This window comes from Lampris incognitus, chromosome 17 (assembly GCF_029633865.1).
Source record: "Lampris incognitus isolate fLamInc1 chromosome 17, fLamInc1.hap2, whole genome shotgun sequence".
NCBI lineage: Eukaryota > Metazoa > Chordata > Actinopteri > Lampriformes > Lampridae > Lampris > Lampris incognitus.
In genome coordinates, this window is record NC_079227.1 from 3,510,506 (window position 1) to 3,535,024 (window position 24,519).

At 45.2% G+C, this 24,519-nt stretch overlaps 1 protein-coding gene across 1 annotated transcript in view; it reads left to right on the top strand.

Moving 5' to 3' along the window:
- Positions 1 to 4,818: 4,818 nt before the first annotated feature.
- The window catches only part of trrap (transformation/transcription domain-associated protein), a 136,464-nt gene continuing 116,763 nt past the window's right edge, over positions 4,819 to 24,519 (top strand). The window contains exons 1-13 of the mRNA XM_056296808.1: positions 4,819 to 4,847; positions 6,092 to 6,274; positions 6,934 to 6,983; positions 10,458 to 10,568; positions 12,677 to 12,781; positions 13,155 to 13,238; positions 16,612 to 16,668; positions 16,907 to 17,032; positions 18,403 to 18,480; positions 22,863 to 22,951; positions 23,497 to 23,593; positions 23,798 to 23,936; positions 24,169 to 24,247. Of these exons, the coding sequence (XP_056152783.1) occupies positions 6,175 to 6,274; positions 6,934 to 6,983; positions 10,458 to 10,568; positions 12,677 to 12,781; positions 13,155 to 13,238; positions 16,612 to 16,668; positions 16,907 to 17,032; positions 18,403 to 18,480; positions 22,863 to 22,951; positions 23,497 to 23,593; positions 23,798 to 23,936; positions 24,169 to 24,247 (1,115 nt within the window). The 5' untranslated portion in view covers positions 4,819 to 4,847; positions 6,092 to 6,174. The remainder of the gene's footprint in view (positions 4,848 to 6,091; positions 6,275 to 6,933; positions 6,984 to 10,457; positions 10,569 to 12,676; positions 12,782 to 13,154; positions 13,239 to 16,611; positions 16,669 to 16,906; positions 17,033 to 18,402; positions 18,481 to 22,862; positions 22,952 to 23,496; positions 23,594 to 23,797; positions 23,937 to 24,168; positions 24,248 to 24,519) is intronic.

Here is a 24,519-nt window from a genome sequence, read left to right on the forward strand (position 1 = left end):
GTTACTTAAATGAATTAAAACGTGTGTTTCTTTTCCAAATAAAACACTTTACATTGAAAGCAGACTGTCTCTGAGTAACACTGATGCTGGAGTCAGGTGGTGTCCTGTGTTAGAAACCACTCAATCAACCAACCAACCAACCAACCAACCAACCAACCAATCAATCAATCAACCAACCAATAATCAATCAATCAGTCAGTCAGTCCTGTTCTTGTCTTTGGGATGGAAAACAGAAAGTTGACTGGAGACCTGTTGGATTTTTCTTGAATAAATCTATAAAGCATGTCCTGCAACTACACAGGTACAAACCCATGAATAGACCAGTGAAAGAATCTTAAAATCAATTAAGCAATTAAGCCTTTAATTATAGAAAAAAAGAAGTTACAAGGTGCTGCACACAGATCAAATACAAATACCGTAAGAAATATATGAACACAAAATACAGGACAGACGTGTGACACGAACCAGGCAAAACAAGCAGCAGGAGCAGGAGTGCGAGCGAGTCATGCTACACGGTCGGTACTGCTGACGGGGCCATGGGAAAAACGCAGCACTTTGTGTCACAGTCTGAACCGTTTTTCTTTACGCTTAGTTTAGTTTGTGTCCCGCAGATGTCTTTGCTGTTCAGCATCAGAAATGCTTTACTGTCATGTGCATTACTGCACTAGGACTTAAGCTTGGCATTGGTGGGTACAGACAATAAAATAAGATGGAATGGAAATAAAGTAAAATAAGTGTGTGAAAAAATATATGTACAAAAGTACACACTCATGTGTGTACCGTCCTCAAGCTCGGGTCCTCTGCCAGGGGCCTGGGAGTGTTCAGTGGAAGCTTCGTCCCCCAGACCAGCAGGACGTCTCAGAAAAGTCTGCACTGACTCGAGAGTCGCAGGGGACACTTTCTCAACTTTACCTTGTCTAGCCTCCTTAGTATCCTGCAGGAACTTCTTACTCGCTTAATACTCGCGGGCCTTCAGTTCCTGGGAGTTCCCATCGCAGAGGACCTCTCCTGGTCCCCACATGTCACCACGCTCTCCAAGAAGGCCCAGCAGCGTCTTCACTTCCTGCAGGATCTGAGGGAAGGCGAGTCTCCCCCCACCCATCCTCATCACATTCTACAGAGGCAGCATAAAGAGCATCCTGACCAGCTATATCTCTGTCTGGCATGGCAACTGCAAGGCCTCCGCCCGCACATCCTCATCACATTCTACAGAGGCAGCATAGAGAGCATCCTGACCAGCTGTGTCTCTGTCTGGCATGGCAACTGCAAGGCCTCCGCCCACCCATCCTCATCACATTCTACAGAGGCAGCATAGAGAGCATCCTGACCAGCTGTATCACTGTCTGGCATGGCAACTGCTAGGCCTCCGCCCGCACATCCTCATCACATCCTACAGAGGCAGCATAGAGAGCATCCTGACCAGCTGTATCACTGTCTGGCATGGCAACTGCAAGGCCTCCGCCCGCACATCCCTACAGCGGATAGTGAAGACCACTGGACAGAATCACAGGAACTACTCTCCCATCCATCCAGGCCATCTGTGATGCACGGTGCACCCGGAAGGCTCACAGCATCATGAAGGACCCCACCCACCCCTCCGACATCCACTTCACCCCCCTACCCTCTGGCAGGAGGTACCGGAGCATCCGTGCTGCCTCCACCAGACTAGGCGACAGTTTCCTTCCTCAGGCTGTGAGGTTCCTCAACAGCCTGAACACTTGGACCTTCCACACAATGACTTTCTGACCTCCTCACTCACTGGCCGTCTCAGGTGTGCTTGTGATGTTTAGGTCGGTGACATAAGTCTTGTTTTTAACGTACCTTCTGTTTTGAATATTCATTGTGTGTTATTTGTTTGTATGTGGCACCGAGGTCCATGTGAAACGTAATTTCGTTGCCTTGTATGTACGAGACGTGCATATAATGACAATAAAAACAGTCCAAGTCTAAAGACTATCCGTTCTTTTTGCGAGTCCACGTCTGTGGCGGAGCTAGACACTCCACATCACTCTCCTCATCACCCTCCCCTTCACCCGACAGCAGACACCACCTCTGACCAGAAACCACCATCGCTTTACTAGAAGGCTGAGACGCCGCAGCAGCTTTCCTCTTCTTATCTTTGACATTAGACATCTTTTGTCATCAACATGGCACCTTCCTCTCCCAGAGAACATGCTGCCCCCTTTGTTTCTGCTGCGTGTCCATCACATCACAATCAACACTTCAGTTCAATTCACAACTTTATTGCAGCCTCAGGGTCTATAACAAACAAAGACGAGGTTAAAAAGAAAAGAAAAGGAAGAATAAAGCCATAATCGATAAGAACCATTGGTAGAAGATAAACCTTAGACAACACATAAAGTAAACACAATGAAAGGCCATAAAAGGAACAAGTCAGTGTGTTGTAAGAAGGCAGCTATACCAGCGGCCCCACTGCCGGGACTGGTAGCATGTGGCCCTGGGTCTATTAGAGTCTCTGCGTCAGCCATGCAGAGAAAAGACCAAGTTTTAGTTGTCACGTAAGTGGAGAAAGGCAGTCTTGGTGATTAGTTTAATGTGCGTATCAGAGGAGAGGCTGGGATCAAACGTAACACCAAGATGTTTGGCCGCCACACTTGGTGAAACCACAGGGTTGTCGATTGTTACCGTTACTCGAGAGCCACTAGGATGCTCCTAGGCACATGTATCACCGGTGTTGAGAATCACCTTCGTGGTCCTCGTCCCCGAGTCCGTTGATGTGAAGAAAACAGCCACCACGTCTTAGGAGATTAAAATGGTTTTATCAAGTACAGATCTGGAGACACACTGCCAATCCCTCGTGTGTGTCTGACTTCCTTTGTGTGTGAGCTTCTTTATATGCTAAACCTCCCTTGTTCATTCATCACACATGGCCTTGATTTTCCTGTCCGCTATGTTTGGTCAATGCTCCCTTTCACGGTTGAGCTTTAGGGAGTGCTCGTCCTGTTTGGACCTGCAGCTCTTACCCGGGGGCCCTCCTTGCACCAGACACGGTATCTCTCCCAAGGCCCCGGGGGAGGGCAACCCCCTCCCCTGCCCACATTCAGTGCGAGGCATGCAATATATTTCATCTACATGAATGTGTCTTTCTTCACCCTCTGTTCTGGTTGCATACATTGGTTACATACATTGGTTACATACAGAGTAATACAAATACACTCGGGTTATATTTAATATCAGTTAACACCGGCCTTGCCTAGGGGTCATCTAGCTTCATGCTGTGCTCACCTGCTAAGCAGCCACGTCCAGAAAAGGGATGCTCAAAGTGTTTCAGGATGTCACGTTTTTTTCTCCTGTCATGTTGTTTTAGGCAGCACGGTGGCGCAGTGTGTAGCACGGTCGCCTCACAGCAAGAAGGTCCTGGGTTCGAGCCCCGGGGTAGTGCAACCCTGGGGGTCGTCCCGGGTCGTCCTCTGTGTGGAGTTTGCATGTTCTCCCTGTATCTGTGTGGGTTTCCTCCCACAGTCCAAAGACATGGAGGTCAGGTGACTCAATCGGCCGTACTAAATTTCCCCCTAGGGGTGTGTGTGTGTGTGTGTGTGTGTGTGTGTGTGTGTGTGTGTGTGTGTGTGTGTGTGTGTGTGTGTGTGTTGGCCTGTCTCCTCGCCTGCTGCCCAGTAAGTGCTGGGATAGGCTCCAGCGTGACCCCAGCTGGGATAAGCAGCTTGGATAATGGATGGATGGATGGATGGAGGTTCTGTCTCCGTGTTGTGCAACCTTCTCACCATCTTCAGTGTTGTTGCTCGTGTCTCTCCCTAGCACTGCTGGAGCATCCTTTTCTATTATTTCAAAGTCAATTTTGTGGGGTTTTTTTACCTTTGTACTGACACGTCGGCGATCTTTTGCCCAATGGCGCCATCTTGTGGCTCGACTATGCGACGAGTTTGCAACTGGATTCCTGGAGCTTGCCTCTCAGGTGTAATGTTTGAAAAGTTTTGGCAGACAAAACGTTAGCCAGCTCCAGTGTCGATTCAGAATGTGACCCTGCTTTTATTTATTGTAAGATCTTCGGTCCATCCGTCTCGGCCACTTTGTGCAGTGTCTTTGATGCGCTTCACGTCCGCCATCCAAGGCTGCACACGCCGCCCCTGTCCGGCCCGCTGCGCCACACGCGTTCGTCTGCGTCGAGGCGGACTGCTTGCTCCTTGCTCTGCACATGTGCGCGACATGATCCTTCTTTTCACATGTTTTGCACGTTTGTGCAGAGGCCGGGCATGTTCTTGGTTCATCTGCCACAACCAACGCCCTGTCTCCGGTGTGGCGAGGGAGGGGGGACGCACAGGTGGCTGGCGCGACAGCGGGATGGGGAGGAACGGATGACCCGCCGTCTCCACCCCTGACGGCAGCAGCCCCAGGTGGTAGAAGTAGACTAACATACTCATATAAACACTGTGTGCGTTTTAGCTTTTACGGAAGTGTTTAAAGTCGCAGGACGAGCCCCTTCTTCTCCCGGGTCGTTGGTTCCAGTCTAACTGACGGTGCGCAGTTAGCGCTCGGGCGCGTTGCGCAGGTCGCCGCAAAGTTTCTCGCCTGCAAACAACGACGCGAGCAGGAAGACCGTCGAAATCGACGGTCTTGTAACCGCCCGATTCCACGCTGTATCCTTTCGCGGCACTAGAGTCACGACTGTTCGCTCAAAACAGCTTTACACATCGAAAGCCAAACATTTTATAAATCCACTGCGTATTCTGTAAATTTAGTCAAATACAACGCCGTTTATACGTTTCGTATGAAGATGTTGTACATGACGCGGAGGGATGCGTTATTTTTCCGCGAGTCATGAGCGCAGCGGAGGCTGTGGGGAAGGCGTTTCCGGTGTCCGGTGCTGGGTAAGCCAGGATGCTCTTTCTTCAGTTTCTGTCCCAATATATCGCGTTTGCCTCTTTCCGCTACCTGCTGAACACATCGAGGGTTTTTTGTGTTGGGGAAAAGTTGCTTTCACCTTACCCGCCTTGTTTATTTAGTCTTAACGGGAGTTTAAGGGGTGCGCTAGTGCTTTCTTTCTTTGGCGGAGCTAGCTCGTTAGCTTAACCGTTGCGAGCTGAAATATTTTTTGTGCAATATCTTTATGACACTCTTATCTCCTTTCTTTAGAGTATTAATTGGGCATCTGCCTTAATCAGTAGAGAGGACAAGGATGTGGCCTAAACACGTTGTTCAGTTTAAGTGTACCGTCCTTGGTGAAAATGTGCTAGCGGATGCGTTGTGTGACGTCATCTCTCTGCGCCCATGGCTCTGGTGGCATGTTGAGAGTTTTCAGCTTGTTCTAAGTGCCAATCTCAATTCTCTGCTCTGCAGTTGTGTGCATTGCTACTGAATTATTATAGTTAATTGGAATATGCGCTGTATTGGAGCTATATTATAGTTGATATAGTCTATATTTCGGAATTTTACCTTCACTAAACTTTTCTGTCCTCAAGTAAGTAAACGTTTTAACGTTGTTTATTGCTGCTTTTTGTTTTATTCTATTTCAGTTCAACTTTTATTCCAAACTCATCTTAGTAGAGGTTCATATCAAAAAGGAAATAAAATAAACAGTATCAGACAAGGACATATACATAGAACATAATATGACAGGGGCAAAAACACTTGTCCATCTAATAGTTTACATAGAGGCTCTTGTGCCAAAGTCGCCACATATTTGATGAGAAACGAGTATGTTTCTTTACAAGGTTGGTAAAAACCGCAATAACGGGGGCGCCCCCGTGGCTCACCTGGTAGAGCGCATATCAAATAAGGCTGAGTCCTTACCACAGCGGCCTGGGTTCGACTCTGGCCCAGGTCCCTTGCTGCATGTCATCCCCCCTCTCCTCCTTTCCTGTCTCTCTACTATCACTATCCAATAAAGGCGAAAAATGAAAGAAAAGGAAAAAAACACAATAACATTACTCTGACTTGTCTAGATGGCACATAGATTTATACATAATGTTTCTTAACACTGCTTGACAGGTAGGTATACCAATATTAACACAAATCTGGCTAGCACTGTGATAAATTGGTACACGATGCAGTAACCATGTAGCATCATTATATGCCACTCTAATCTCTGCGTACTACCTTTTAATGCCTGCAGCATCTATGAAATCACATTGAGACCGGCGCAGACTGCTGTCTGCCCCCATCCCCATCGCAGCCCTGTCTCTCCCAGCTGGCACCATGGCCTTTGTGCCCACACCCAGCCCCACCGTAGTGGACCAAACCACACTCATGAAGAAGTACCTGCAATTTGTGGCAGCACTCACAGACACCAACACACGTAAGTTGATGGATTTTAAAATGCAGTCTAACACAATAGTAATGTCAAAGCATAATAGATTCATTAAGATCTACCTCACACTCATACTCACCAGAGGTCCAGGTTTGCCAGGGACAACCAGATGCATGATTACATTTCTGACAACTACTTATGTTTTACATTTGGAGCTTTCAAGTGCTCAATAACTGCAACAATCTGAGTACACAAGAAATTGCGTTTGGAAAATGATGTTCACATGACTTGTTTTGTAAGAAAGTTGCACAGCCTAAAGTTTACTGTGCATGTGTGTCTACTGACCTCTGAACAAAGTTTAGCCCATATACAGTAAAGACATATCCAGGTTTGTTCATAACTTCTCCATAGCTTGCTCCAACTGTGTCTGTTCATAATTAAGAAAAAAGAACGAGGCTTCAGCTAGCAGGGCGATGTGATGAGAGCGATATGCTTTAGTCCAGAAAAAGGTACGCGTGTCTGTGAGAGTGTTTCTGAGTGAGTCGTGGGTGTGCGTGTTGCTGGAGTACCTTTTCAATTAATCTGGGCGCTGAAAGTTAAACTGATAAGATCTGAGAGCCCCTGCTGAGCAAAGCCAAACTGTGATGATCAGCAGCTGGTCATTAGTACTACTGATTAACAACCACACTCTGTCCTTCAACGCCCAGCTGATGAGACTAAACTGAAGATGATGCAGGAGGTCAGCGAGAACTTTGAGGTGAGTTTTGAAGAATTGTTCTCTGCCTGTAACAGCAAGGTGGAGTCACAACATTCATCCTTTGAGAAATTATGATGGGTTTTGAGGGGATAGGTAGATTCCAACAGACAGTTTTATCAGCTTGAGTTTATCATTTTTTTAAGTCTATACTAATTCTTGGAGCTGATCTTATCCTTGTTGCTTATCTGATTATGTTATAGGGTCATACAACCTTTTCTAGACTATATTACCCTTATGTACTTTATTTGATATTACCTTATCTACTATTATCATTTGTTTTTACTAGTTTTCATCCATTGTGGTGAATATACATTAGAGTGTATAGTGGTGTTTAATAGAGGTCGACCAATAGTGGATTTTTAAAGGCCGATATAATAACCAATTTGGAGCAGGAAAAAGCTGATAGCTGTTTAATCAGCCAATGTCACCCCCCAACCCCACGTGAAAAAAAAACAGTCGACGCTGGCAGAAATGAACAATCTTTGACTTTATTAGAAACTGGTTAACTGTTGAACGTGAATGCCGGTTGTTAGCCTTGCTGTGAAATCAGCTGTTCCAACTTGTACTCAGGGACCGCAAGGGTTTAGTCCACATTTTCTAACCCTATCGATATCCCTATCCCTATTGAATAATTTGTTTTCTTTTTTTAATTTAATTTAATTACTTTATTGATCCCCGTGGGGAAATTCTTCCTCTGCATTTAACCCATCCTAGCTGTGTAGCTAGGAGCAGTGGGCAGCTGCCGTGCGGCGCCCGGGGACCAACTCCAGTTTGTTTTGCCATGCCTCGGACGGGTATTAACCCTAACATGCATGTCTTTTTGATCTTTGCGTTGAAGGTTTTTTTTTTACATGGAGTTGTGAAGTGGGGAGTGATGAAGAAGAACAGGATTAGGAACGAGTATGTTAGAGGGACAGCTCAGGTTGGACGGTTTGGAGACAAAGCAAGAGAGGCAAGATTGAGATTGTTTGGACATGTGTGGAGGAGCGATGCTGGGTATATTGGGAGAAGGATGCTGAATATAGAGCTGCCAAGGAAGAGCAGAAGAGGAAGGCCAAAATGGAGGTTTAAGGATGTGGTGAAAGAAGACATGCAGGTGGCTGGTGTGACAGAGGAAGATGCAGAGGACAGTAAGAGATGGAAATGGATGATCCTCTGTGGCGACCCCTAACGGGAGCAGCCGAAAGAAGAAGTAGTAGTGGTAGTAGTAGTGGTAGTAGTAGTGGTAGAGTTGCTTTCTGAAAAAAATTCCCTGATGTAGTCTACATTGAAAAACGTAATTTAAAGTCTGTCACACATTTACGGGTGTCCCTCTCGGGAAGAGCGCACTAAGTTCCAGCGCTTCCCCCCTTCCCTGTTCTTAATCAATGAAGTAAGCGTGCCATTTAATGGGGTCTTAAACAGATGTTAATTATTGTTGATCATCATCGGGAGTTAGTCGCACACACACAGATATTTTCTGCAAAAGTGGCCCTTAGATGATCAGATATGGCCACTGACCCATAGTTGTGCTAGGGTTTTACGTACAGCTAACCAAATTCTAACAACCATGCTTGCTAGCAAAGCAGAGACAACTTGCTTTCGGCAGAGCAGCAGTTATCTTCAGTATAATGCACTAATAATGCCATACTATAACCAACAGCCTTATCATGCTCATAATTTATGAATAAAGCTGTCTTATATGAAGTTAACTTTCATTTAAATATAAATTATCTCAGGTTCATCAGGGCTCCAGACTTACTTTTTTTACTAGGAGCTAGCTATGAAATACGCTGTGTTAAATTTCATTATCATCAGCCTCATCTGCTGACTGAATGGTAGCTTCCTGCCTGCGAAATGCTGTTGGAAGTGGCGATGCAGTTTCATTAGTCTATCTGTCTCGACATATTTTATGCTTCAAGCTGCTGTAGTGCTTAACTAGTGTGCCATGTTTAAACGGTGTGGTGGCAGTTGCCTCGGCAGACTTGGTTTTCCCCGCATGTTTTGGACCACATCTAGAGTAGAAGATACAGTTCATGGTGTTGTGTTTTTGCAATATCTAAGCCACGTAAACTCCCTTAGCCATTCGTGTCGGAACCATTTTCTTGCTTTTTTCGCCACAACGGCTTTTTCTGAATCTGACTCATCGGATTTTTCCTCCTCGGCAATTTATTGCTGTAGAGGGCCTCGCTCTGATACAGGAGGAACCGTATGTGGAAAAAATGCATCAATGGTTCGTTTCACCATTGTTGACTGAGTGTGACATTAGATGCGACAACAGCGAGACACACTGACGAGTGTAGATGACGTGACCCACGCAGCGGACTAATCACTCCCGGACCCTCCCCCCCTCACACACATTGGCCTACACTGGCAGACCTGCTCCCTCCTCGTTTTCCAACATGGGAAAAAGGAAAAAGAAACGTCGACAAATTTGCAGGTCGCACGCATGCAAGTAGTTGCAAAAAATACTCACATGGTCTCAAAAAATGGTCGCAAAATGCAGTCTGCAGCCCTGTACACGAAAACATTACTTTGTGTATGGAGCCTCCATACAAAATGGCTATGTACATTCCCGCATGACTGGTGGAAACTGCACAGCCATCAGCAATTATTGGAGCCAAGTTCCACCGATTCCCATAGTTTTTAAAACGTCCTATCGATGACGATTTAATAGTTTATACAGTATTTAACTCTGCAATTGTGGAGATTTGTATGCAAACTAATGCCCTTTGGGTTCTCTTTATTGCCTTTGTACTTAAGACATGAACAAATTTGCAAATCCAGACCTCTTTTGTAGTTGCTCATTTTGATGGTTACTGTCTGGTAGGATTTTCCAGTGGAAAAACAAAACATCACAATATTTGTTCAATCACTGCATTTACCACTACATTTTTATTGTTGTTTTGCCTTTGTTTTGCACTGTTTATGTAAAAATAAAAAAGTAACCTTGGGGCGTCCGGGTAGCATAGCAGTCTATTCCGTTGCCTACCAACACGGGGATCTCCGGTTTAAATCCCCGTGTTACCTCCGGCTTGGCCGGGTGACCCTACAGACACATTTGGCCGTGTCTGCAGGTGGGAAGCCTGATGTGGGTATATGTCCTGGTCGCTGCAGTAGCGCCCCCTCTGGTCAGCCGGAGTGCCTGTTCGGGGGGGGGGGGGCAATAGTGTGATCCTCCCATGTGCTACGTCCCCCTGGTGAAACTCCTCGGAAGCGGCTGGCCACTCCACGTGTATCAGAGGAGGCATGTGATAGTCTGCAGCCCTTCCCGGATCGGCAGAGGGGGTGGAGCAGCGACCGGGACGGGTCGGAAAAGTGGGACAATCGGCCAAGTACAATTGGGGAGAAAAAAAGGGGGGGGGTGACCTAACAAATGAGAATAAAAGGGTGTGTATTGGCACCACTAAAACATGATAGCATATTAACTGTTTTGTTGACATCAGATAAAGATCAGTGCTTTGGTGTTGATTATGTGCTGCTGGTCCATTTCAGAATGTGACCTCTTCACCCCAATACTCCACTTTCTTGGAACACATCATCCCTCGCTTCCTCACTTTCCTCCAAGATGGAGAGGTGCAATTCCTGCAGGAGAAACCAACACAGGTAGAAAGTTTAAGCTTGCCCTCTGTTTGAGTTTGTTCTTTGAAGGTTTTCGTGACTTCTTGAGGTAGGTCTATCATTAAGGCCCAATACAGATGAAATATGTACAGAAAAATGGGGTACACACTGTAACACTTCCCTAGAGTGATCAGTGTTTAGTGATCTTCATTTATGGAGATCCTTGGTTGTTTGAACAGTTAATCTAGGTATCTTCATATGCACGCTCAATAATCCAGGCGAGAAAATCAAAGAAAGTTGAATCAGTTCATCTGGACACATTTGTTGAGAGAAACGTTTCGTCACTCATCTAAATGACCTCTTCAGTCTCAACTGACTACAGGTGTCCCCACTCTTATAAACAATACAGTGGCATAACGTCAGAAAACGATTGGTTTCATATGCAAACTGCTGTGAGCATTAACCAGAGTGTCAATGGCGATGTGTACTATTCACAGAGGATTTGGGAATGGTTGCAATCACACATTGTAAGATAGTGACAGTTGTACTCTTAACACAAAAACCACATTTGTCAAAGCCAGGAAGATGCCCAAACAGTGCACCAGCTGATTGAAAAGAGGACAACAGCTGCCTAAGTGTAAACCAGTAGTGATTCCGTATTAGGCGGGAATGTTGGAACAGTTAAGACGTGTATTTTCCAAACATCACATCTAGGTTGCTTTCAAACCCCAAAACATGCTGCACCAGAAATTGGTCCACCCCAAGGATCGGGTCCCCCGGCACAAACGGAGCAATATAGTGTACCTGTTAAGTGACAGGAGGATTGCAGATTGCAGTGACTTGTACATCAGGGAAACTAAACAGACGCTGGCCAAGAGGATGGCAAAACACAGGAGAGTTAACATGTCAGGCCAGGACTTCACAGTCTACACACCATCTATAGACCAGGACTCCACAGTCAACACCATCTACAGGCCAATGGCCGCTCTTTCAGGGATGAGGATGTGCACATCCTTGATAGAGAGGAACGCTGGTTTGAACAGGGAGTCAAAGAGGCCGTCTGTGTGAAGAGGGAATGACTGTCCCTGAACCGAGGGGGGCTAAGAGTACATCTGTCACCATCCAAAGGAATTGAATCGAGTGCAACTGGACTTGATATATATATACATAGTTGCACTCGATTCAATTCCTTTGGATAACCATGACCTGAATGAATGAGAACATTCACAGACATCTGTCACCATCTTACAATGCTGTGATTGCAACCATTCCCAAATCCTCTGTGAATAGTACACATGGCCATTGTAACTCTAGTTAATGGTCACATCCATATTTGCATGTGAAACCGATTGTTTTGGGCTGTTATGCCACTGTATTGTTTATAAGGTTGGGGATACTTGCAGTCGGTTGAGACTGAAGAGGTCACTTAGTTGAGTGAAGTGTTTCTCTCAATAAACGTGTCCAGATGAACTGATTCAACTTTCTTTAATTAATCTCGGTAATAAATATTTTATGAGGGCATAGCATGCAATTTGTGGACTCTGTTTCCATTTTTCACAGTTCTTGTTTCTTCATGTTTGATGTTGTGGCAGCGTATGTAAGCAGTTATAGAGACCATCTCAAAACAGAAAGGTCTCATGTTAAATCCCAGTGAGATACGGGGATCGCCGGTTCAAATCCCTGTGTTACCTCCAGCTTGGTTGGGCGTTCCTACAGACAATTGGCCGTGTCTGCGGGTGGGAAGCTGGATGTGGGTATGTGACCTGGTCGCTGCACTAGCAGTCGGGGTGTGCCTGTTCAGGGGGGGGAATAGCGTGATCCTCCCACATGCTACGTCCCCCTGGTGAAACTCCTCACTGTCAGGTGAAAAGAAGTGGCTGGCGACTCCACATGTATTGGAGGAGGCATGGCACATGGTAATCTGCAGCCCTTCCCGGCTCGGCAGAGGGGGTGGAGTAGTGACCGGTTTGGAAGAGTGGGATAATTGGCCGGATACAATTGGGGAGAAAAAGGGGGTGGGGGGAAAATCCCAGCGAGAACAAGTGTTCATAAACAAACAACTAAACCTCTCCTTGCTCAACCAAACTCAGTGTGAATCTGCCTGGAGGGGAGTGTCAGTTGGACATAAATGTGACCATTATTATGTTTTACAGCAACTTAGAAAGCTGGTGCTAGAGATCATTCACCGCATCCCGACAAATGAGCACCTTCGGCCACACACCAAGAACATCTTGTCTGTGATGTTCCGCTTCCTAGAGGTAAGAAACCCCTTTCCTCCAATAAAGAAAGTTCCCCTTTAGAACATCCTTTAGTGCCATTGGCTAAAGCAGCTTCGCTTTCTGGCCTTTGTTCAACCCCTGAGCTGTTTCCAAATCTAAACACTAGTAAACAAAGGTGGAAAAGCTGCAGTAGCTATTGGCCTATATGCTGCTATATTCTGCCTGTGGTTGATGTTTGGCTACTTATTCAGCCATTTTGGCACCTGAGGCTACTTTACTATCATGAAATTGAATTTGGTTGTTGAAATGGTCAAAGTGGTTTTCTTGAAGTGGAACTTTTGTATGATTCCACAGAAATCAGTGAAAAAAAATCCCTGTTTTTTGTGCAACTTTTGTTCTCATGTTATTTCAGATTGAGAGCGAGGAGAATGTGCTGATATGTCTCCGCATCATTATTGAGCTGCACAAGCAGTTCCGTCCTCCGATCTCTCAAGAGGTGGGAGCTTAACCTGATTTCTTCAAAATGATTTTTTTTCCTGTTAAATTATAATGAAACTTTGATAGAGAAATAATGTCTAGGGTTATTTCAGCTGAACAGAACAGTCAGTAAAATGATTTTTTTTCCTCTAAAAAGAGATATTTGTTGATGTATCAAAGAAAGTTGAATCAGTTCATCTGGACACAACGTGTCGTGGATTTTCCTTTATCCTTTTAATGGGCTCTTGCCCCAGCAGCCTCTGGGGAGAATAATCACTGGACAAATATTAAAGCAAACAGAGAGTCTTTAATGCATCTGCAGATGGAGAGACATAAGGCCACACAGAGGTTCGTCCATGAGGATATGCTCTGCCCCTGAGCTTGAGATAGTGGTTTTTTTATAGAACAGTCCGTCGCGTCATACACTACGTTTCCTGCATCAACTAAGGTGTAATCTTACAAAGGAATGCAGGAAACATCTACGTTAATCGCGTTCTGTGCCTCGTGAGTGTCTGTAAGTTCGTTACACTTATCTTTGCTGTACCAGGCCGTTCCTGGGATGCGGCAATGGGGAGGCAAGCATGATAACAGTTGCTGTGTGGCCCCATGGAAGATACGCATGAGAACAATGGGTATGTGTGCCTGCGCTGCTCTGGGCAATCTGTTTGTATGGATTGTGTTGTGCGCAAATCATGCAGCGTCTGCGATGTTGCTCTGTGTAGGGTGTGAAACCCTTGGTGAACCACTGTGCAGTTACTGCCTGAAGGATCCCCCCTTTCGAAACGTGATCACCACCGTGGCACAGTTTCGCAAAATGAGGGAACATTTTTTTAGGTAGGCATGGGTTGGAATCGGGGCCAAGCCAGACCCCCGTACTTGGGGACTTGACGGCCCCGGAGGAACGCCAGGTCGAGAGTTCGGCTGGCGTGGCAAACGTCTGCAGGGCAACCAAATCCACGGGTGGACCAGGCGGGCGCACGTCAGCATAATGAGACGTACGGAGGCACTGGGGAATGGGAAGCAGAGAGGCAGCCTTGGCCGCCGCATCTGCGCGGGCATTATCCTGCGCAACAAAATCGGAAGCGGAAGTGTGAGCCTTACACCAGCATACAGCAACGGCAGCGGGGAGGAGGATGGCAGAGAGGAGAGCGTGCACTTGAGGACTATTGTGGATGGGCGTACAGGAAGAAGTAAGAAACTGTCTCTGTTGCCAGAGAACACCAAAGTCATGTACCACGCCAAAAGCGTAGCATGAATCCGTGTAGATGGTGACAGACCGGCCAGCCGCCAGCTCGCAGGCCGCAGAGAGGGCCGTGAGTTCAGCAGCCTGTCCAGAGAGGTGAGAGGGCAACGAGCCAGAAGCAAGGCAAGCGGAGGCAGAGCAAATGGCCCAACCAACCTGACAGATATGTTTCATCATCATCTAAGTGACCTCTTCAGTCTCACCGTTCAGTATCCCACCCTTATAAACAATGCAGTGGCATGACAGCCCAAAACGATCAGTTTCATATGCAAATAGGTGTGACCATTAACTAGCGTTTCAGTGGCCATGTGTACTATTCAGAGGATTGGGGAATAGTTGCAATCACAGTATTGTAATTTGTTGATAGATGTACTCTTAGCCGCCCCCTGGTTCAGGGATGGTCGTTCCCTCTTCACATAGAGGTCCTCTTTGACTCCCCGTTCAAACCAGCATTCCTCCCTATCAAGGATGTGCACATCCTCATCCTTGAAAGAGTGGCCGCTGGCCTGTAGATAGTGTACACTGTGGAGTCCTGGACTGACGTGTTAGCTCTCCTGTGTTGTGCCATCCTCTTGGCCAGCATCTGTTTGATTTCCCCAGTATATAAGTCACAGCAATCCTGGCATTTATCAGTGTTGCACTATATTGCTTTGTTTGTGCCGGGGGACCTAGTCCTTGGGGTGGACGCTTCTGGCTCAGCACCTTTTGGGGTTTGAAAGCAACTGAGATGCGGTGTTTGGAAAATACGCGTCTCAACTTTTTCGATACTCCCACCACATACAGAATCACTACTGGTTTACACTTAAGCAGCTGTTGTCCTTCTCCTCTCTTCAGTTGGCTGGTGCACTGTTTGGGCGTCTTCCTGGTTTTGACAAACGCCCAGTTAGGATAACCATACTTTACCAGGGCCTGTTTAATGTGGGATTTCTCCTCTTCCCTGGCTGCTGTGTCGGTGGGTACAGTGGTGCAGTATTCTGATGACTCCTAGTTTGTGCTGCAGTGGATGATAATAATAATAAATCAATCTTATATAGTGCTTTTCTAATGCTCAAAGTCGCTTTACAATAAATGGGGTGAAACAAGACAACAGATAAACATAACACAACATACAGGGGTGGATGGGAAGGGGGGCTACGAGAGGGAGAAGCAGCAGCCGCACACTACGCCAGAAGTACTCTCCCCCTTAAACACATACAAAAGGGGAAGAAAAACAAAAAACAACAGCACTGTGGATGTTGATTTTCTGTAGGGGTTTACTCCCGTAGCCCATTCCTCTCCTGAGGTATCCAGTAGGTGGCACTATTTAACCATTGCTGGGGGTGGTTTCGCGGGCATCAGGGAATATCCACACACCGGTGGGACTGCGTACCGCACGTCTAGGGGCCAGACCTCCTCCAAGTCCCTTGTAGTTCAGCCAGGTTCCAAGGTGTACCCAGTTACCATGTGTTGCCACAAGAAGGCGCTACATAGGGCTTGCTGTTGGAGAGGCTATGTACTGGCAGGGAGAGACTTACGTGCTCGGCTCTCCTGTTCACATTTCTGCTAGCCAGCGGTGAAGGTTGAGAGTGAGACATGACAGGCGCAGAATACTATATCAACACACTAGACGCTTCACGACAACCCCACTTCTTTACAGTGAACATCAACAATCAAATGTCCCCCATTACCACTTGCAATTTCACAGTCCAAGAAGGCTAACCTGTCATTTTTCACATCCTCCCTAGTGAACTTGATCTGGTTTTCTACAGAGTTAATGTGGTCGGGGGCCCAAGAATATATCTGTTGCCATTTATAGTGCTGGAATTGCAAACATTCGCAAATGCTCTGTGAATAGTACACACGGCCATTGTAACTCTAGATATTGGTCACGCCCATATTTTCATATGAAACCGGTTGTTGGTTTCGGTCGCTATACCACTGTGTTGTTTATAAGGTTGGGGATACCTGTAGTCAGCTGAGACTGAAGAGGTCACTTAGATGATGATGGTGAAATGTTTCTGTCAATAAACAACCAGATGAACTGATTCAACTTTCAGATGAACTGATTCAACCTTCTTCGATTTTCTTAGTTGAGCATGCATAAAGATATTTGCTGCTGTAATATACTTTTGAAGAAAAAAACTTTTGTGGCATAATCCTCTGTTTACAGATTCATCACTTTCTGGACTTTGTGAAGCAGATTTACAAAGACCTGCCAAAAGTTGTTGTAAGTACAACCCCCAGCAAGCAGGTGGTCTTTTCTCCTGTTGGGGAGATGATTGGCTCTGATTTGATGTTGAAATGTGCTGTTGCTCTCACTCTCTCTCCTGCTCTCTCTCAGAACAAAGACGGCATCTTGTAGAGTTTCTCGTAATGGGTTTGTGCTGTCATTCTAAATGTTCTCTCTGTCTTTAACTAATCCTGAACTCCTCATCCTAAACTGTCTCCCTTTGTGCTCCTCCCAGGCGCGGTACTTTGAGAACCCCCAGGTGATTGCTGAGAACACGGTGCCCTCCCCAGAAATGGTGGGCATGATCACCTCTGTTCTGGTCAAGACGGCTCCAGAGAGGGAGGACAGTGAAACACGAACTGTGAGCTTATTAAGAGACTCTTAACAATCCTCATTCGGCTGTCGTCAAATCCCTGTTCTGGTTATATCAACCTGTAGTACTGCCTGTAACCACTGGATGGTAGCAACACACTGTTATTCCTCTAACAAGAGGTTAGTACAGAACAGTGTTGACCCTGCTCAGATGGGGATTTTGTGTGTGTGTGTGCGTGTGTGTGTGTGTGTGTGTGTGTGTGTGTGCGTGCGTGCGTGCGTGTGTGTGTGTGCGTGCGTGCGTGCGATCCCCGTGTTGGTAGGCAGTGGAATACACTGCTACGCTACCCGGACGCTACGCTACCCAGACGCCCAACCAGGGCCTGTTTAATGTGGGATTTATCCCCTTCCCTGGCCGCTGTGTCTGTGGGGACGTTGTCAGCTCGGTGCTATAGTGTCCTGATGACTCCTAGTTTGTGCTTCAGTGGATGATGAGAGTCAAACCTTAAGTACTGATCAGTACGTGTTGGTTTACGGTAAACATCATCATTCAAATGTCCCTCATCAACAATTGCAATTTCTCAGTGTAAGAAGGCCAACCTTTCATTTTTCACATCCTCCCTGGTGAACTTGATGTGGTTGTCCACAGAGTGAATGTGGTCAGTGAAATGTGGTATATCCTGAGATTTAATTTTAACCCAGGTGTCGTCCACAAATCTGAACCAATGGCAGTATACAGTACAATATATTGTAATAATATCAAACATGCACACCTGGATGCTACAGAAAGGCCACAGTCCAACTTCGTTGATGCATGAAGGAACACAGGGCCTTTAATGCTACATAGACAGTGTTAATAAATGGAGAAGAGAGTCACTCATTCGCATAAAACTGCCACAATTTTCCAGCCCATTGACAAGAAGTTGATATGTTGACAACTAACTTGGTAACATGAGATAAATATTGGAGTGACAAGACTTCTCTCAGTGTGAGGAGGAAATACGAGACAAAAGCACATTTGTAAGGCTTAGTTTTCAGGACAGTTCAAAAGATCAATATGAAAAGTGTAGTCTGAGCTTTTCATGTTACAATCCTGAGGGGAAGTGTATGGTCACCCAAAACCTGAGCTTAGACTCCTGTTGCACTCTTGGAAGAGCAACAGGAGAGAGCTCAGGCTGCATAGTAGCCCATAGGAGGCTCAAATCACAAAATCAATTCTAACTAGACAGTAAACTGGGCATCACGTACATGCATATGCATTCTGTCATGATGTACAGCACATGTCCTCCAGTATGATTGTAGTTGTCAAGAGGGACAGTGTGCTCAGTAGTGCAGTCAGTTGTTGCTGTCAAGCTTATTTTTTTTTCTCTTTCTGTTTCCTGTTTCTGTTTGTCTCTCATTTTCTCTCTCTCCTCCCAGCACACCATCATCCCACGGGGTTCGTTGTCTTTAAAGGTTCTGGCTGAACTACCCATCATAGTGGTTTTGATGTACCAGGTTAGTCATTGGTCCTCAGGCAAGGCCAACAAGTACCTCATGTCAGCCTCTCCCATCTTACTAACATTCATTTAGTTCTCCACTCTACTTGGTTCTGCACATGGGTTTTAATTCTTGTATTTGTATTGCCTTTAATCACAGTTTCTGTCTCAGAAGGGTCTGTCTGTATGTATTCCAGCTAGGCGGTAGCCTGGAAAGAATATTGCATTAGGTCACGTTTGTGTGTGTATACCTGTCCACGGCTAATCTCGTGTACTACTTGGCCTGTCTTTATGCATGCTTAATAATCCAGGTAAGAAAATCAAAGAAAGTTGAATCAGTTCACCTGGACCTATCAGCCTGCAATCAATAAAAAGCGATATTTGGCCGAGAATGAGCTGGTTGGTCGGTAGGTTAAGTGGTGGCACATTGTCGGTCACCTTGGTAGTGCAGGAACAAATTCAGTCACATCACCTAATGTTACCCCCATGTGGGGCAAACATGCGCAGAAAGAATATATTCCAACCAGAGAGAAGCGATCGGGTTAAGTGTTTACATGGTTATTAGGCGCTAATGTTTTCCTATTGAACGGATTATCAAAAGTTTACACCACACTTCTCAGCCTGATTAAAAATTCTTTCCAATTGGGCCAGTCTCTTCTGATTGAGGTGGTTACATGAGGCATTTTTATTCTGCTTGGGCTATTATTCCGATTATTAGTGGAATATAAAGGTCTGTGTAAACACAGCTAGTGTCAAAACATTATGTATTTGGGTATGAGTCTTGAACGTAAACAAGCATCCGTCCATCCATTATCCAAGCCGCTTATCTGAATTCGGGTCGCAGGATGCTGGAGCTTACCCTAGCAGTCGTTGGGTGGCAGGCGGGGACACACCCTGGACAGGCTCCCAGGCCATCACAGGGCCGACACACAAACACATTCACACCTAGGGACAATTTAGTATAGCCGATACACAAAGACAGTAAACAAGCAGTTAATCATATTTCATAAGTCAGCAAATCATTCACTGCTGATCTCAGCACAGGAGAAATGGAGGAACACTGGATGAACCAAAAATAATAGCCACTGTCTTTATTTTCATAATATGATAAAGCTGGGTAAACGGTCTACACTCACACATGCGCAATTCACATCTACGGTTGACTCAAATCGGGCAGTGACATGATTTTGATAATCCAAAAAATGCAAAAATTACAAAGCAACAACTTCCTCTAGGTTGCAGTCAAAACAGGAAGCGTTTCATGTTCTTGTTGCTTCCCGATCTGAGTAAGCTGTAGATGTGAGTGGCATGAGCATAAATGATTTACCCATCTTGATTATATTATGAAAATAAAGACAGGGTTAGGGTGAGACCAAAATGGTTGAAACCAAATCTTCTTGAAAAATGCAATTCATACTAGACTTGGTCACATTCTTGCGAGGGTCCGCCTAGGAGGCTGCGCATCCAGGCAAAACATTTTTTATTAGGTGGAGTTTTTAGCTTGAGCGCTGCACATAATTTTTTTTTTTTTATATTTCCCATTCAATCGACTTAAGTGCTGCACAAAAGTCTTATGATGGTAGGAAAAACACTGTTTTTTCTGTTCATGTGTGCATGTGTCTGCTGCTAATCTCGCATACTACTGGGCCTGTCAGCCTAATAATTTTTGTGTACAGTTATCACCTGTTTTATACTGCATTTGAGTGCTAACTCCTCTTCTTGTTTTTCGCCTAAGTCCGAGCACCGATCAAGGGGCGATGCACCTGGCGGGGGCTGCACTCTACTGAGTGCACTCTTGTAGTTACCCAGGGAGAAACAGACAGATACAGTAAACTGCATTTGATAATACCCTTTATCCATAGCGTATGATTTGGATGAGGGGAAAACTCCATAGAAAAAGAAAAAAAAACTTGTCAGGAAAAAAAATTGGAGAAACCTCAAGAAGAACATCAGAAGGGGATATGAGGAATCACTCCTCTGGACAGATAGTTGTCAAGTGATGTGAGTAGTCAGCAAGGAAATGGATGTAGAAATAAAGCACTTCATGACTACAGATAGTGAAGATGAAACAATGCACTTAGACTTAGGAGTGAATGCTGGGACAGGACTGTAAGCACCTACTCCGACTGCCACAGTAGCAAGCAAGCCAGCAAGCAAAATTGTATTTAACACTTTTAAAAACATACAGTTACAAAGTGCTTTACACGCCATACAGAAGATACGATTAAATACATAAAATAAACTGAATGAATATAAAAACATGGCATCAGGAGTAACAGACCAAGCGAAAAATGAAAAAACAAGGCAGGGGTGGGAATCTATAAAAGGCTTGCCCGAAAAGATGGGTTTTTAGAAGCCGCTTAAAACAGTCCAAAGATTCAGCGAGTCTGATGGATTGGGGGAGATTATTCCAGAGGTTTGGGGCCAAGACTGCAAAGGTGCGGTCACCTTTTGTTTTGCAGTTGGAGTGAGGGATGGATAAAAGACCGAGTTTTGAGGATCGGAGTGGTCGGGAAGTGGAATGAGGAATGAGAAGATCAGAAATGTAACTGAGGGCAAGATCATGCAGCACTTTAAATGTAGTCAATAAGATCTTATAGATTATTCTGAATCTTACGGGAAGCCAATGGAGGGATGCAAGAATAGGAATAATATGGGACCTACGGCTAGTCCTAGTTGGTAGTCTAGCAGCTGCATTCTGAACCAACTGTAGACGATTTAAAGCAGCTTGGTTGAGGCCAGAGTAGAGGGAGTTACAGTAATCTAGACTGGAGAAAATGAAAGTGTGAATTAATTTTTCAATATCCTTAAAAGACAAAATATTTCTGATTTTTGTAACATTTTGTAGCTAAAGAAAACAGGATTGGACAAGCTTAGCAACATGGTGATCAAAAGACATTCTGGTCAAAGATGATACCAAGATTTGTAGCGGTAGGTTTGATGTTTGATTGAAGTGGACCAATAAATTGATCAACTGCAGTGGCAAAGTTCTCAGGACCAATTAAGAGAACTTCAGTTTTGTTGGGGTTTGAATGGAGGAAATTAAGGGACATCCAGTCTTTGGTGGCAGCTAAGCAATCATGGAGGGAGGACGGTTGATTCAGGTTATTGGGTTTGGCGGAGAAATAGATCTGAGTATCATCAGCATAACTGGTATGACATGTCTTGAAAGTGACTACAAAAATGACCCAGAGGAAGCATGTATAAAGAGAAGAGGATTGGCTCAAGGACAGACCCCTGAGGGACTCCACACAGTAGGGGAGCTGACGAGGATACAAGATTGTTAAGACAAACATTAAAATATTAGTCAGATAAGAGCGAAACCAATTTTAACACTGTAACAGAAACGCCAACCCAGTTCTCCAACCTATCAAGTTGGACAGAACAGCTCTTTCTCATTCAGCAGCATCATCTGTATATCACAGAGCCCTGGAAATTAAGAATAGAGCTCTCATGCACGCAACAGGCAGACCCAGACACACACACACAGTGCACAGTAGGATGATACATAGCTGGAGCTGTCACAAATGGTGAAAAATCAGTCAGAACAAAGACAAAACAAAAGGCCGATAGGTTAGAGTTCCCAGAGAGGCCAGAGGCCACTTAAAATAAAAATATCTCGTATACACGAACCTGATATCTTACAGGTTCCTTACATTTTCTGATAATTGATGTTTGGTTTCGAAATGTGGTGTCTATCATATTTAAACTAGTATGGCAGGGAAAATATTGTTGGTATTAAAGCTGAACTGCTTGGAAAATAAAGCAAAAATTAACAGCTATTTGAGATCTTTTTTTTTTTTTTTTTATAAATTTATTTCTGATTTTTCCCTTTTTTCTCCCAATTTAGTGGCCAATCAATCCCTATTTTAATTCAAACACCCACCCTCGCACTGCATGCATTCGCCAACTGCATCTCTCCGGCCGGCAGTCTCGAAGGAGACCGCCTCCCCACTTTCGTGACAAGGCGACTCCAGGCCGAACCACTGTTTCCTCCGACACACACAGACGCATTCAAGTGACGAACACAAGCCGACTCCGCCCCCCTCCCGAAGACAGCGCTTGCCAATGATTGCTGCTTCATCGAGTCCGGCCATAGTCGGATCTGACGAGACCGGGGCGCGAACCCCAGTCCCCAGTTGGGCAACTGCATCGACACAAAGCCGATGCTTAGACCGCTACACCACCGCGGACCCTTGAGATCTTTTTTAACCTCAAGTATTCTGTCAGTTTATTTTTGAGGTGTTAAGAAAATGTTTTTCTAAAATGATTTGACTACCTGTCAAATTACTTTTCTTCTTTTATTTGTTCTTGTTGATTTAATCTGACAGTTTTGTGTCAGGTCTATGAGTTTAATCACTGAGTTGAGTTTAATCCCACTTCTCACTGGTTCCTCTTCAGCTTTACAAACTGAACATTCACAATGTGGTGTCGGAATTCGTCCCGCTCATCATGAACACCATCATGCTCCAGGTCTCTCCACAGGCCAGGTATGAGTTCTGTTGTCTGGTGCGTGTGCGTGTGAAAGGGAGAGGAACACTATTTGGGGATGGGAGTTTGAGTGCGATTCTGACTAATTTCATTTTCACTTTACAACTCTGCAGAATGAGTTGGCATGTTTTAAGAAAATCAATTTTCCCCCAAAAAAAGTTAATTTACAGTGTTACCCACCACTCTGCCTGCAAAAGCCCCAGTTAAATTCTATATGGGGGAAGCTGAAGTTGTAGAAACTGGTTGTAGAAACTGTAGTTGTACCTCATGGGGTGCAAGGAGGGTTTTGTTAAGCATTTTGAACTGGAAGGAAATATAGCAGAGGGAGGTTAGAGAAACACCTCATCTTGCTGGCAGGTATGGAGAGAGTTTGTTCCTTAAATGCATTAACAAACATTTGTTCCTTAAATGCATTAACAAACAAACATGTCCATGTAGATGGACTCCATTCCCTCATGGAGCCTGCAGGAACACCAACCATAAATGCCGTTGATTGAATTGGTTAAATCATTTACACTTATAAACCTAGATCTTTCCACTGCAGGCAGCACAAGCTTTATAACAAGGAGCTGTATGCTGACTTCATCGCTGCGCAGATCAAGACCCTGTCCTTCCTGGCCTATATCATCCGCATTTATCAGGTACGCCTGCTTGACAGGCCAGAGTACCTTCCCATCAGGGCTGGGTTTGATTCATAATACACAGTTATGCTTTTATTCACAATCAGATTTAAATTACTGGAAGACTTGTCTTTAATTGTCAGTACACATATTGTGTGTGAGTGAGTGCGTGCATCACATGACATGTACATTAACAGCGTATACATTCCAATCCAACTCCCTCAGGACCTGGTGGGGAAGCACTCTCAGCAGATGGTAAAGGGAATGCTCCAGCTGCTGACCAACTGTCCCTCTGAGACTGCTCATCTCCGTAAAGAGCTGCTCATCGCAGCCAAGCACATCCTCACTACTGACCTACGCAGTCGTACGTATACACACACACACACACACACACACACACACACACACACACACACACACACACACACACGCACATCTATCTATTACACACACACACACACCTTTTATTCTATTCCTCCCCTCTGTTACTTTAATCTCTATCACTCATTCTCACATTTTACAATTATTGCTACAGATTCCTGAAGTATCTTAAAATGGACTTGTTGAAAGTTCCTCTCCCTCTGGTTGTTTTACAGAGTTCATACCATGCATGGACAAACTTTTTGATGAATCCATCCTGATTGGTTCTGGCTACACTGCTCGGGAAACTCTGCGGTATGTGTGTGTGTGTATTGCTGAATGTGAATGCATATATACGTGTATGTGTTCACACTCGCTTGGTCTTGTTGCCGTCAGTATCCCCTCGCCTCTGGTGGTTGATTGCTCTTCCAGGTGTAGAGAAGACAGGCTAGCATACTAATCAAGATGATGGTAACCACTTTTCAAGTGCTGTGACTGATGGGAGCGTTGCACCAGAGCCTGTCGGCCTGTCGTATTCACAGTCTTCCAGTGGAAGCAGGCTGCTGATGCAATGTCAAGACACCCTC